This window comes from Phasianus colchicus, chromosome 34, assembly GCF_987193195.1.
Source record: "Phasianus colchicus chromosome 34, bPhaCol1.hap1.1, whole genome shotgun sequence".
Classification (NCBI taxonomy): domain Eukaryota; kingdom Metazoa; phylum Chordata; class Aves; order Galliformes; family Phasianidae; genus Phasianus; species Phasianus colchicus.
The window spans coordinates 2,361,796-2,374,928 of NC_143469.1; the positions used below are offsets into that span (position 1 = coordinate 2,361,796).

Consider the following 13,133-nt stretch of genomic DNA (forward strand, 5'->3'; position numbering starts at 1 on the left):
TGGAAGCGACTCGATGACGCCACTTCCGCCCGCCTCCCCCACCCTCCTCTCCTTCCCTTAGCTCCTATTGGCTCGCTCCCCCTTTCGCCCCGCCCCCTTCGCCCGCCTTTTCCGTTCCCCACAGCCAATGGGAGGCGGCGATGCAGAGCGCTTGGCCAATGGGCGGCGGCGGTGCTGCGGGGTGCGTCGGGGTGTGAGCGCAGCCATGGGGGTGAAGTTGGAGGTGTTCCGGGTGCGGGAAATGGGGGGAAACGGGGGGGAGGGGAGGGGGGACAGTGGAAGATGGGGGGACTTTGGGGGACATTGGGGACGTGGGTGGTGCTGGGGACATTGAGAGATGCGGAGGGACGTGGGACATTGGGGACATGGGGGAACATGGGGGGATGTTGGGGACGTGGGGGAACGTTGGGGACATTGGGGGACATTGGGATGGGGGGGGCATTGGGAAGATGGGGGGATATTGGGACATGGGGGGGCGTTGGGACATTGGGGGGCATTGGGACATTGGGGACACTGGGACATGGGGGACACGGAAGGGACATGGGGGGGACATTGGGCCAATGGGGGACATTTGGACATTGGGGACATTGAGGGAATGGGGGACATAGGGGGACATTTGGGGACATGGGGACACAGGGGGGACATGGGGGACACTGGGGACATTGGGATGGTGGGGATATGGGGGAACATTGGGGGACACTGGAGATATTGGGACGTTGGGGGACATTGGGGAACATTTGGGGATGTGGGGGGACATTGGGGGGCATTGGGGGGCATTGGGGATACGGGGGGACATTGGGACGTTGGGGATATGGGGGGATGTTGGGACATTGGGGGACATTGGGGAACATTGTGATATGGGGGGACATTGGGGGACGTTGGGGACATTGGGGAACATTTGGGGACGTGGGGGGACATTGGGGGACATTGGGGATACGGGGGAACATTGGGACGTTGGGGACATGGGGGGATGTTGGGGGACATGGGGGGACATTGAGGGACAGAGGTGTTGGGGATGTGGAGGGACATTGGGATGGGGGGGCATTGGGGACATGGGGGGGGGACATGGGGGGGACATTGAGGACATTTGGGGACATTGGAGACATGGGGGGGGACACGGAGGGGCGTGGGGGGGATGCAAGGGGACATTGAGGGATATTGGGACAGGAGGGCATTGGGGACGTGGGGGGGATATGGAGGGGACATTGAGGACATTTGGGGACACTGGGGACATGGGGGGGACATGAGGGGGACATTGAGGACGTTTGGGGACATGGGGGGGACATTGGGGACATTTGGGGACATGGGGGGGACATTGAGTACATTTGGGGACATGGGGGGGGACATGAGAAGACATTGAGGACATCTGGGGACATGGGGGGACATTGAGGGCCAGGGGGGGACATAGAGGACATCTGGGGACGTGAGGGGGACATGGGGGACATTGGAGGGACATTGAGAACATTGGGGGACATGGGGGGGACATTGAGAACATTTGGGGACATTGGGGACATGGGGGGGGACATGGGAGGGACATTGAGGGCCGGGGGGGGGCATAGAGGACATTTAGGGACATGGGGGACACGGGGGGGACATGGGGCGGACATTGAGGACATTTGGGGACGTGGGGGGGGACATGAAGAGACATTGAGGACATCTGGGGACATGGGGGGACATTGAGGGCCAAGGGGGGACATAGAGGACATTTGGGGACATGAGGGGGACATGGGGGGGACATTGAGGACATTTGGGGACGTGGGGGGGACATGGGGGGAACGTTGAGGACATTTGGGGACATGGGGGACATGGGGGGGACATTGAGGACATTTGGGGACATTGGGGACATGGGGGGGGACGTGGGGGGACATTGAGGACATTTGGGGACATTGGGGACATGGGGGGGGACGTGGGGGGACATTGAGGACATTTGGGGCCGTGGGGGGAGCATTGGGGGACATGGGGAGACATTGAGGGCTGGGGGGGACATGGGGGACATTTGGGGACACGGAGGCTCGTGGTGGGGGGGGGATGCAGGGGGACATGGGGCGACGGGAGGTGACAGGGGGTGACAGGAGGTGACACGGTGACCCCCCCCCAGATGCTGCTGTACCTCTCGTTCCCCATCGGCGTTTTCTGGGTGTCCAATCAGGCTCAGTACTTCCAGCAGTTCGTCGTGCAGCGCAGGGTGGGGGGCACGGCACCGTTTGGGGGGGGGGCACTCGGGGTGGGGGCTGAGCAACGGGTGGGGGGCACAACATGGGGGGGGGTCACAGGGGGCACAGCTGGGGAGGGGCAGAGGGGTGGGGGGCAATCAGAGGGTGGGGGGGGCACTCGGTGGGGGGCTGAGCAATGGGTGGGGGGGCACAACATGGGGGGGTTCACAGGGGGCAAAGGTGGGGGGGGCACAGGGGGGGCATTCAGGGTGGGGGGGGCACTCAGGGTCGGGGGCTCAGCACGGGGGGGGGCACATGGGGTACAGCTGGGGAGGGGCAGAGGGGTGGGGGGCAATCAGGGCGGGGGGGGGGGCACAGCCCTGGGGGGGGCACTCAGAGGGTGGGGGGCACTCAGGGTGGGGGGCTGAGCAATGGGTGGGGGGGCAGAGGTGGGGGGCACAGCATGGGGGGGGCGCAGGGGGCACAGCTGGAGAGGGGCAGAGGGGTGGGGGGCAATCAGAGGGTGGGGGGGGCACTCGGTGGGGGGCTGAGCAATGGGTGGGGGGGCACAACATGGGATTCACAGGGGGCAAAGGTGGGGGGGGCACAGGGGGGGCATTCAGGGTGGGGGGGACACTCAGGGTCGGGGGCTCAGCACGGGGGGGGGCACATGGGGTACAGCTGGGGAGGGGTAGGGAGTGGGGGGCAATCAGAGGGTGGGGGGGCACAGCCCTGGGGGGGGCACTCGGGGGGGGGGCACTCAGGGTGGGGGCCTGAGCAATGGGTGGGGGGGCAGAGGTGGGGGGCACAGCATGGGAGGGGTCACAGGGGGCACAGTGCTGGGGGGGGAAGTGGGGGGGCACGGGGGGGCATTTAGAGGGTGGGGGGCAGAGGGGTGGGGGGCAATCAGATGGGGGGGGCACAGCCCTTGGGAGGGAAGGTGGGGGGGGGGCACGGCATGGGGGGGGCACTCAGAGGGTGGGGGGCTGAGCAATGGGTGGGGGGGGCAGAGGTGGGGGGCACAGCATGGGGGGGGGGTCACAGGGGGCACAGTGCTGGGGGGGGGACACAGAGGGGATTGGGGGGGGGCACAGAAAGGAGCCAGGGGGGCACCCATGGGGATCGGGGGGGGGGGCACCCATGGGACTTGGGAAGGGCACCCAATTGGAGAGGGGACACCCAAAGGGACCGGGGGGGGCACCCATGGGGACAGTTGACACCCATGGGGATGGGGGGGGCACCTATGGGGACTGGGGGCACCCATGGGGACAGAGCGGGGGGCACCCATAGAACTTCGGGGGGGCACCCATGGGATTGAGGGAGGGGTCTCTCATGGGAACAAGGGGCACCCATGGGGATGGGGGGGGGGCACCCAATAGGAGAGGGGACACCCAAAGGGACCGGGGGCGGGGGGGGGGGCACCTACGGGGATTGGGGGCACCCATAGGGATGGGGGGGCACCCATGGGGTCAGGCCCTCCCCCCCCCCCCGGCACCGTGGGGCACCCATGGGTGCTGACAGCTCCTTTCCATCGCAGAGAGAGATCTTTCCTCCGGACAACCCTGAGCGGGTGAGACGTGTCCCAAAGTGTCCCCAAAATGTCCCCAAAGTGTCCCCAATGTGTCCCCAATGTGTCCCCAGTGTGTCTTCAGTGTGTCCCCAATGTGTCCCCAAAATGTCCCCAACGTGTCCCCGGAGTGTCTTCAATGTGTCCCCAATGTGTCCCCAAAGTGTCCCCACTGTGTCCCCAACAGGTCCCCGATGTGTCCCCAGTGTGTCTTCAGTGTGTCCCCAATGTGTCCCCAAAATGTCCCCAAAGTGTCCCCAAAATGTCCCCAACATGTCCCCAGAGTGTCTTCAATGTGTCCCCAATGTGTCCCCAAAATGTCCCCAAAGTGTCCCCAACACGTCCCCAACTTGTCTTCAGTGTGTCCCCAGTGTGTCCCCACTGTGTCCCCAATGTGTCTCCAATGTGTCCCCAATGTGTCCCTAAAATGTCCCCAAGGAGTCTCCAATGTGTCCCCCATGTGTCCCCAGTGTGTCCCCAAACTGTCCCCAATGTGTTCCCAACAGGTCCCCCATGTGTCCCCAAAATGTCCCCAAAGTGTCCCCAAAGTGTCCCCAAGGTGTCTCCAATGTGTCCCCAAAATGTCCCCACCGTGTCCCCAAAATGTCCCCAATGTGTCCCCAAAGTGTCCCCAAGGTGTCTCCAATGTGTCCCCAAAATGTCCCCAATATGTCCCCACTGTGTCCCCAACGTGTCCCCAATGTGTCCCCAAAATGTCCCCAAAGTGTCCCCAAAATGTCCCCAATGTGTTCCTAGTGTGTCTCCAATGTGTCCCCAAAGTGTCCCCAGTGTGTCCCCACTGTGTCCCCATGTCCCCATCCGTGTCCCCACGTCCCCACGTCTGTCCCTTTGTTCTCATGTCCCCATCCTTGTTCCCATCTCCCCTTGTCCCCATTTCTGTCCCCACGTCCGTTTCTTTGTCCCCATGTCCCCATCTCTGTCTCCATGTCCCCATGTCTGTTCCTCTGTCCCCATGTCCCCATCCCTGTCCCCATGTCCCCATCCTTGTTCCCATGTCCCCATTCCTGTCCCTTTGTCCCCATTCCTGTCCCTTTGTCCCCATGTCCCCATCCCTGTCCCCACGTCCCCATTCCTGTCCCTTTGTCTCCCTGTCCCTTTGTCCCCACGTCCCTACATCTGTCGCTTTGTCCCGACGTCTGTCCCTTTGTCCCCATGTCCCCATCCCTGTCCCAATGTCCCCATCCTTGTTCCCATATCCCCATCCTTGTCCCTTTGTCCCCACGTCCCTACATCTGTCGCTTTGTCCCGATGTCTGTCCCTTTGTCCCCATGTCCCCATCCCTGTCCCCATGTCCCCATCCTTGTTCCCATGTCCCCATTCCTGTTCCTTTGTCCCCATTCCTGTTCCTTTGTCCCCATGTCCCCATCCCTGTCCCCATGTCCCCATCCCTGTCCCCACGTCCCCATTCCTGTCCCTTTGTCTTCCTGTCCCCATCCCTGTCCCTTTGTCCCCACGTCCCTACATCTGTCGCTTTGTCCCGACGTCTGTCCCTTTGTCCCCATGTCCCCATCCCTGTCCCAATGTCCCCATCCCTGTCCCCACGTCTGTCCCTTTGTCCCCACGTCCCCAGCGCCGGGAGGTGGCAGCACTGAAGCAGCGGGTGCTGCGGATCCAGGAGGAGCGGGCGCTGCGGGACACGCGTGGGTAGGGGACAGCTTGGGGACAGCTTGGGGACAGCTTGGGGACACCGAGGGGACATCGACTCCATGGGGACACCGAGGGGACACCGACGCCGTGAGGACATGGGACCAGCACGTGGCAAGGGGGACACGGTGCTGCGTCCCCGGCGGTGGCATCGGTGACATTTGGGGACATTTGGCACCGCCCCGGTGACATTTGGGGACATTTTGTCCGTCGCTGGGATGGGGGCGCTGCGCAATAAATGGCATCGGCACGGTGACGCTGCTGGGGTCCCCAAATCGATACGGGGGGTCCTCAAGGTGATAAGAGGTGTCCCCAAATTGATAAGGGCGTCCCCAAGGGGACACGAGAGTCCTCAATCTCATAGAGGGGTCCCCAAGTTGATAAGGGGGTCCCCAAGGGGACAAGAGGGTCCCCAAGGTGAGAGAGGTGTCCCCAAGTTGATAAGGGGGTCCCCAAGCTGATAAGAGGGTCCCCAAGGTGACACGACAGTCCCCAACCTGATAGAGGTGTCCCCAAGTTGATAAGGGGGTCCCCAAATTGATAAGGGGATCCCCAAGGGGACAAGAGGGTCCCCAAGGTGAGAGAGGTGTCCCCAAATTGATAAGGGGGTCCCCAAGCTGATAAGAGGTGTCCCTAAATTGATAAGGGGGTCCCCGAGGGGACAAGAGGGTCCCCAACCTGATAGAGGTGTCCCCAAGTTGATAAGGGGGTCCCCAAGCTGATAAGAGGGTCCCCAAAGTGACACGACAGTCCCCAACCTCATAGAGGTGTCCCCAAATTGATAAGGAGGTCCCCAAATTGATAAGGGGATCCCCAAGGGGACAAGAGGGTCCCCAAGGTGAGAGAGGTGTCCCCAAATTGATAAAGGGGTCCCCAAGCTGATAAGAGGGTCCCCAAGGTGACACGACAGTCCCCAACCTGATAGAGGTGTCCCCAAATTGATAAGGGGGTCCCCAAGCTGATAAGAGGTGTCCCCAAATTGATGAGATTCTCCAAGGTCACCATAGGGTCCTCGAATTGATAAGAGGATCCCCAAGGTGACAGAGATGTCCCCAGATTGATAAGAGGGTCCCCAAATTGATAAGAGGGTCCCCAAGGTGGCTATAGGGTCCCTAAATTGATAAGGGGGTCCCCAAGGTGATAAGAGGGTCCCAAGGTGATGGGGGGGTCCCCAAATTGATAAGAGGGTCCCCAAGGTGATAAGAAGTGTCCCCAAAGTGATAAGAGAGTCCCCAAGGTGAGGGGGGGTCCCCAAATTGATAAGGGGGTCCCCAAGGTGATAAGAGGGTCCCCAAGGTGATAAGAAGTGTCCCCAAAATGATAAGAGAGTCCCCAAGGTGAGGGGGGGGGGTCCTCAAATTGATAAGGGGGTCCCAAAAGTGATGGGGGGTCCCCAAATTGATAAGAGAGTCTTTGAGGTGATGGGGGGGGGCACCCCAAGGTGACAGAGGTGTCCCCAGATTGATAAGAGGGTCCCCAAAGTGATATGAGGGTCCCCAGGGTGATGAGGAGGGGGGGGGGGGTCCCCAAATTGATAAGAGGATCTTCAAGGTGACGGAGGGGGGGTCCCCGAATTGATAAGGGGGTCCCAAAGGTGATGGGGGGGTCCCCAAATTGATAAGGGGGTCCCCAAGGTGACAAAGTCCCCACGGTGATGGGGGGGGGGGGGGGGGGACACCCAAGGTGACAGAAATGTCCCCAGATTGATAAGGGGGTGTTCAAAGTGATGGAGGGGGGGGGTCCCCAAATTGATAAGGGGGTCCCTAATGTGATGGGGGGGGTCTGAATGCCACCACCCATGTCACCCCCCCCCCCCCAGGTCCCAGAGGCAGCAGACTCACAGTGACACAGTGTGAGGGGGGGGTTTATTGGGGGGAGGAGGGGGGGGGGGCAAAGGGGGGGGGAAGGCAAATGGGGGGGGGGGTCGTGTAGACTGTATGGGGTTGGAGGGGCTTGAGGGGGGGTCAGGGGGGGGAACGTGGCGGCTCCAAAGCGTCACTTCTGTGGGGAGAAAGGGGGGGGGACGACAGTGGTGGCATCAAAGTGGGGGTGTCCCCCCCCTCAAAGGTGCAGCCACTCCTCGACCCCCCCCTTGTGACCCCCCCACGACCCCCATAGGGCCTTGTGCCCCCCCCATAGCACCGTGCCCCCCCCCACGACCCCCATAAGGCCCTGTACCCCCCCATAGGACCGTGCCCCCCCTTGACCCCCATAGGGCCGTGTGCCCCCCCCATAGCACCATGCCCCCCCCCCACGACCCCCATAGAGTCCTGCAGCCCCCCCATAGGACCGTGCCACCCTTGACCCCCCCTCCAAGACCCCCCCATGACCCCCATAGAACCGTGCCCCCCCCCATGATCCCTATAGGGCCCTGTGCCCCCCCCCCATAGCACCATGCCCCCCCCACGACCCCCGTAGGGCCGTGTGCCCCCCCCCATTGTATCGTGCCCCCCCCCCATAAGACCATGACCCCCATAGGGCCCTGTGCCCCCCATAGCACCATGCCCCCCCCACGACCCCCATAGGACCGTGCCCACCCCCATAAGACCATTCCCCCCCCCACGACCCCCATAGGGCTCTGTGCCCCCCCCAAAGGACCATGCGCCCCCCACGACCCCCATAGAGTCCTGTGCCCCCCCCCATAGCACCGTGCCCCCCCCCATGACCCCCATAGGGCCCTGTGCCCCCCCATAGCACCATGCCACCCCCCACGACCCCCATAGAGTCCTGTGCCCACCCCCATAGCACCGTGCCCCCCCCCATAAGACCATGACCCCCATAGGGCTCTGTGCCCTCCCCCATAGGACCGTGCCCCCCCATGACCCCCATAGGGCCGTGTGCCCCCCCATAGGACCATGCCCCCCCCCCACGACCCCCATAGAGTAATGCAGCCCCCCCATAGGACCGTGCCACCCTTGACCCCCCCTCCAAGACCCACCCATGACCCCATAGGGCCCTGTGCCCCCCATAGCACCATGCCCCCCCCACGACCCCTGTAGGGCCGTGCCCACCCCCATAAGACCATGCCCCCCCCCACGACCCCCATAGGACCGTGCCCACCCCCATAAGACCATTCCCCCCCCCACGACCCCCATAGGGCTCTGTGCCCCGCCCAAAGGACCATGCCCCCCCCCCCACGACCCCCATAGAGTCCTGTGCCCCCCCCCATAGCACCGTGCCCCCCCCCATGACCCCCATAGGGCCCTGTGCCCCCCCATAGGACCATGCCCCCCCCCCCACGACCCCCATAGAGTCCTGTGCCCACCCCCATAGCACCGTGCCCCCCCCCATAAGACCATGACCCCCATAGGGCTCTGTGCCCTCCCCCATAGGACCGTGCCCCCCCATGACCCCCATAGGGCCGTGTGCCCCCCCCATAGGACCATGCCCCCCCCCCACGACCCCCATAGAGTAATGCAGCCCCCCCATAGGACCGTGCCACCCTTGACCCCCCCTCCAAGACCCCCCCATGACCCCCATAGGACCGTGCCCCCCCCATGATCCCTATAGGGCCCTGTGCCCCCCCCATAGGATCATGCCCCCCCCCATGACCCCCATAGGGCCGTGTGCCCCCCCCATAGCACCATGCCCCCCCCCACGACCCCCATAGGGCCCTGTGCCCCCCCATAGCACCATGCCCCCCCCCCGTGACCCCCATAGGGCCCTGTGCCCCCCCATTGTACCGTGCCCCCCCCCCCATAGGGCCCTATTTCCCCCCACGACCCCCCCCCCGCTATGACCCCCCCCCATCCCCACCTTCCCATCCCCACTCTCAGTGTTTCCATCCGGGGGGGGGCCCCCAAAGCCCGGCAGTCGCTGCACCCCCAGGCGCTGCTCATCCAATCGCCGGCCTTGAGAGTGGGCAACCAGATCCAGCAGGGTGGCCAGCTCGGGGGGGGGCCCTGAAATTATGGGGGGGGGCCGTCAGGGGGGGGAAATAGGGCCCTATAGGGGTCATGGGGGGGGGCGTGGTCGTATGGGGGGGGCACAGGGCCCTATGGGGGTCATGGGTGGGGGGGGGTATGGGCAACCAGATCCAGCAGGGTGGCCAGCTCGGGGGGGGGCCCTGAAATTATGGGGGGGGCATCGGGGGGGGGCTTGTGGGGAAATAGGGCCCTATGGGGGTCATGGGGGGGGGCATGGTCGTATGGGGGGGGGCACAGGGCCCTATGGGGGTCATGGGTGGGGGGGGGGCATGGGCAACCAGATCCAGCAGGGTGGCCAGCTCGGGGGGGGGCCCTGAAATTATGGGGGGGGGGCGTCAGGGAGGGGAAATAGGGCCCTATGGGGGTCATGGGGGGGGGGCATGGTCCTGGGGGGGGGCACAAGGCCCTATGGGGGTGATGGGGATGGGGGGGGAATGGGCAACCAGATCCAGCAGGGTGGCCAGCTCGGGGGGGGGCCCTGAAATTATGGGGGGGGCCGTCAGGGGGGGGAAATAGGGCCCTATGGGGGCCATGGGGGGGGGGGGGGCGTGGTCCTATGGGGGGGGCACAGGGCCCTATGGGGGTCATGGGTGGGCGGGGGTATGGGCAACCAGATCCAGCAGGGTGGCCAGCATGGGGGGGGGCCTGTAATTATGGGGGGGGCATCGGGGGGGGGCTTGTGGGGAAATAGGGCCCTATGGGGGTCATGGGGGGGGGGCATGATCCTATGAGGGGGGGCACAGGGCCCTATGGGAGTCATGGGTGGGGGGGGGGGCATGGGCAACCAGATCCAGAAGGGTGGTCCCCGTTGCCCCCCCATTGCCCCCCCTGCGTTGCTCAGCCCCCCCCCCATTGCCCCCCCATTGCCCCCATTTCCCCCCCCCATTTTCCCCTCTATTCCCCCCCTTTTGCTCACTGCCCCCCCATTGCCCCCATTCCCCCCCCCATCCCCCCTCCATTGCCCCCCATTCCCCCCCAATCGCCCCCCCATTGCCCCCCCCGTTGCTCACCGCCCCCCCATGGCCCCCCATCGCCCCCCCCCGTTGCTCACCACCCCCCCATTCCACCTCCATTGCCCCCCATTGCCCCCCCCATCGCCCCCCCATCGCCCCCCCCGTTGCTCACCGCCCCCCCATTGCCCCCCCATCGCCCCCCCCCCGTTACTCAGTGCCCCCCCATTGTCCGCCATTGCCACCCATTCCCCCCATCCCCCCCATTTCCCCCCCCCTTGACCCCCCCATCGCCCCCCCATCGCCCCCCCCGTTGCTCAGTGCGCCCCCATTCCCCCCCATCGCCCCCCCATTGACCCCCCCGTTGCTCACCGCCCCCCATTGCCCCCCCATCGCCCCCCATTGACCCCATTTCCCCCCCACATCGCCCCCCCATCGCCCCCCCCCGTTGCTCAGTGCCCCCCCATTCCACCTCCATTGCCCCCCCATTGCCCCCCCATTCCCCCCCCATCGCCCCCCCCCGTTGCTCAGTGCCCCCCCATCGCCCCCCCATCGCCCCCCCCCCGTTGCTCACCGCCCCCCCATTCCACCTCCATTGCCCCCCATTCCCCCCCATCGCCCCCCCATCGCCCCCCTCCCGTTGCTCACCGCCCCCCCATTGCCCCCCCATCGCCCCCCCCCCGTTACTCAGTGCCCCCCCATTGTCCGCCATTGCCCTCCATTCCCCCCATCCCCCCCATTTCCCCCCCCCTTGACCCCCCCATCGCCCCCCCATCGCCCCCCCCGTTGCTCAGTGCGCCCCCATTCCCCCCCATCGCCCCCCCATTGACCCCCCCGTTGCTCACCGCCCCCCAGTGCCCCCCCATCGCCCCCCATTGACCCCCATTGACCCCCATTGACCCCCATTGACCCCATTTCCCCCCCACATCGCCCCCCCATCGCCCCCCCATCGCCCCCCCCCGTTGCTCAGTGCCCCCCCATAGCCCTCCCATCGCCCCCCTCCCGTTGCTCACCGCCCCCCCATCGCCCCCCCCCCGTTGCTCACCGCCCCCCCATTCCACCTCCATTGCCCCCCATTCCCCCCCATCGCCCCCCCATCGCCCCCCCCCGTTGCTCACCGCCCCCCCCCAGACTGCAGCGCTGTTCGTCCATTCTCGCTCCCTGCACGGAGCTGAGCAAAGTGAAGAACCCTTCCTGCCCCTCCGGCGCCCCCCCCGCGTCCGGTGACCCCCCCTGCTCCTGGGGTCCTCCCTGCTGGGTGGGGGCACGGCGCTCAGGGTGACCCCCACCCATGGGTGCCCCCCCATCTCCCCACCCGTTGGCGCCCCGTAGCCAAATGGGTGACCCCCCCCCTCCCCATATCTCCATCCATTGATGCCCCCATGGACCCCCCCCCCCGTCCCTCCACCCATGGGTGCCCCCCCCCGCACCTCCCACCCATGGGTGCCCCCCGCATCTCCCCACCCGTAGGCGCCCTGTACCCAAATGCGTGACCCCCCCCCCCCCCCCCAAATCTCCATCCATTGATGCCCCCATGGACACCCCCGTCCCCCCACCCATGGGTGCCCCATACCCAAATTTGGGCCTCCCCCCCCACCCATGGGTGCCCCGTACCCAAATGGGTGCCCTCCCCCCCCACCCATACCTCCATCCATTGATGCCCCCATGGACTCCCCCCGTCCTCCCACCCATGGGTGTCCCATACCCAAATGGGTGCCCCCCTCCCGCAGCCCCCACCCATAGGTGCCCCATACCCAAATGGGTGCTCCCCCCCCCCTCCATATCTCCATCACCATGGCCCCCCCCCGTCCCCCACCCATGGGTGCCCCATACTTAAATGGGTGCCCCCCCCGCAGCTCCCACCCATGGGTGGCCCATACCCAAATGGGTGCTCCCCCCCCCTCAAATCTCCATCCATTGATGCCCCCATGGACCCCCCCCGTCTCCCCACCCATGGGTGCCCCCCCACCCATAGATGCCCCATACCCAAATGTGAGCCCCCCCACACCCCCACCCATGGGTGCCCCATGCCCAAATTTGAGACACCCCCCCCACCCCCCCCATATCTCTGTCCATTGATGCCCTCACAGACCCCCCCCGTCCCCCCACCCATGGGTGCCCCCCACCCATAGATACTCCATACTCCAATTTTGCCCACCCCCACGCACCCACCCTTGGGTGCCCCCCACTCATAGGTGTTTCATACCCAAATTTGAGCCCCCCCACACCCATGGGTGCCCCATACCCAAATGGGCGCCCCCCCACCCATGGGTGCCCCCCACCCATAGGTACTCCATACTCCAATTTCTCCCCACCCTCCCCAAACACACACACTTGGGTGCCCCCCACCCATGGGTGCCCCCCACCCATAGGTACTCCAATTTCACCCCCCTCTCAACACACACACACACCCTTGGGTGCCCCCCACCCATGGGTGCTCCCCCCAATCTCTAAATCTGTGTCACCCCATATCCCCCCCCAAGGACGCCCCTCACCCATGGGTGCCCCGTGCCCAAATTTCTGCCTCCACCCATGGGTTCTCCCCAACCCGATAGGTGCACCCCCCCACACACCCATGGGTGCTGCGTACCCCTGCAGGCGCGGCCCTGCCGGACCCCCCCGGCGCTGCCATCCTGTGGGTGCTGCCCCCCACCCCACGCCGCCCCTTATAGGGCCCTAATCCGGATCAGAGCGGGGGAAGGGGGGGAGGGGAGAAACCATATGGGTGCCCCCGGGACCATATGGGTGCTGTGGGGGCCTATGGGTGCTGTGGGTCACTAGAGGGGCCTATGGGTGCTATGGGGACCCTATGGATGCTGGGGGTCGCTAGAGGGCCCTATGGGTGCTATGAGGACCCTATGGGTGCTATGGG

At 65.3% G+C, this 13,133-nt stretch overlaps 2 protein-coding genes across 4 annotated transcripts; one reads left to right on the top strand and one right to left on the bottom strand.

The window, feature by feature from the left end:
- The first annotated feature begins 1 nt into the window (after position 1).
- On the top strand, positions 2 to 5,641 carry PET100 (PET100 cytochrome c oxidase chaperone). 3 transcript variants are annotated; one of them, XM_090128926.1, is made up of 4 exons: positions 2 to 181; positions 2,099 to 2,185; positions 3,691 to 3,723; positions 5,312 to 5,641. In XM_090128926.1, the coding sequence occupies exons 1-4, from the start codon at positions 128 to 130 to the stop codon at positions 5,387 to 5,389; spliced, it is 252 nt and encodes an 83-aa protein (XP_089985052.1). In that variant the 5' UTR covers positions 2 to 127; the 3' UTR covers positions 5,390 to 5,641. The 3 variants fall into 3 exon arrangements, with proteins under 3 accessions (XP_089985052.1, XP_089985051.1, XP_089985050.1); XM_090128925.1 differs by having other exon boundaries at positions 29 to 232; positions 5,357 to 5,641; XM_090128924.1 differs by having other exon boundaries at positions 89 to 232.
- Positions 5,642 to 7,330: 1,689 nt separating this feature from the next.
- Positions 7,331 to 11,582, bottom strand: PCP2 (Purkinje cell protein 2). Its single transcript, XM_090128907.1, has 3 exons — positions 11,359 to 11,582; positions 9,142 to 9,305; positions 7,331 to 7,386 (listed from the first exon to the last, which is right to left on the bottom strand). Exons 1-3 carry the CDS (start codon positions 11,552 to 11,554, stop codon positions 7,381 to 7,383), a joined length of 366 nt encoding a protein of 121 aa, XP_089985033.1. The 5' UTR covers positions 11,555 to 11,582; the 3' UTR covers positions 7,331 to 7,380.
- Positions 11,583 to 13,133: the final 1,551 nt, after the last annotated feature.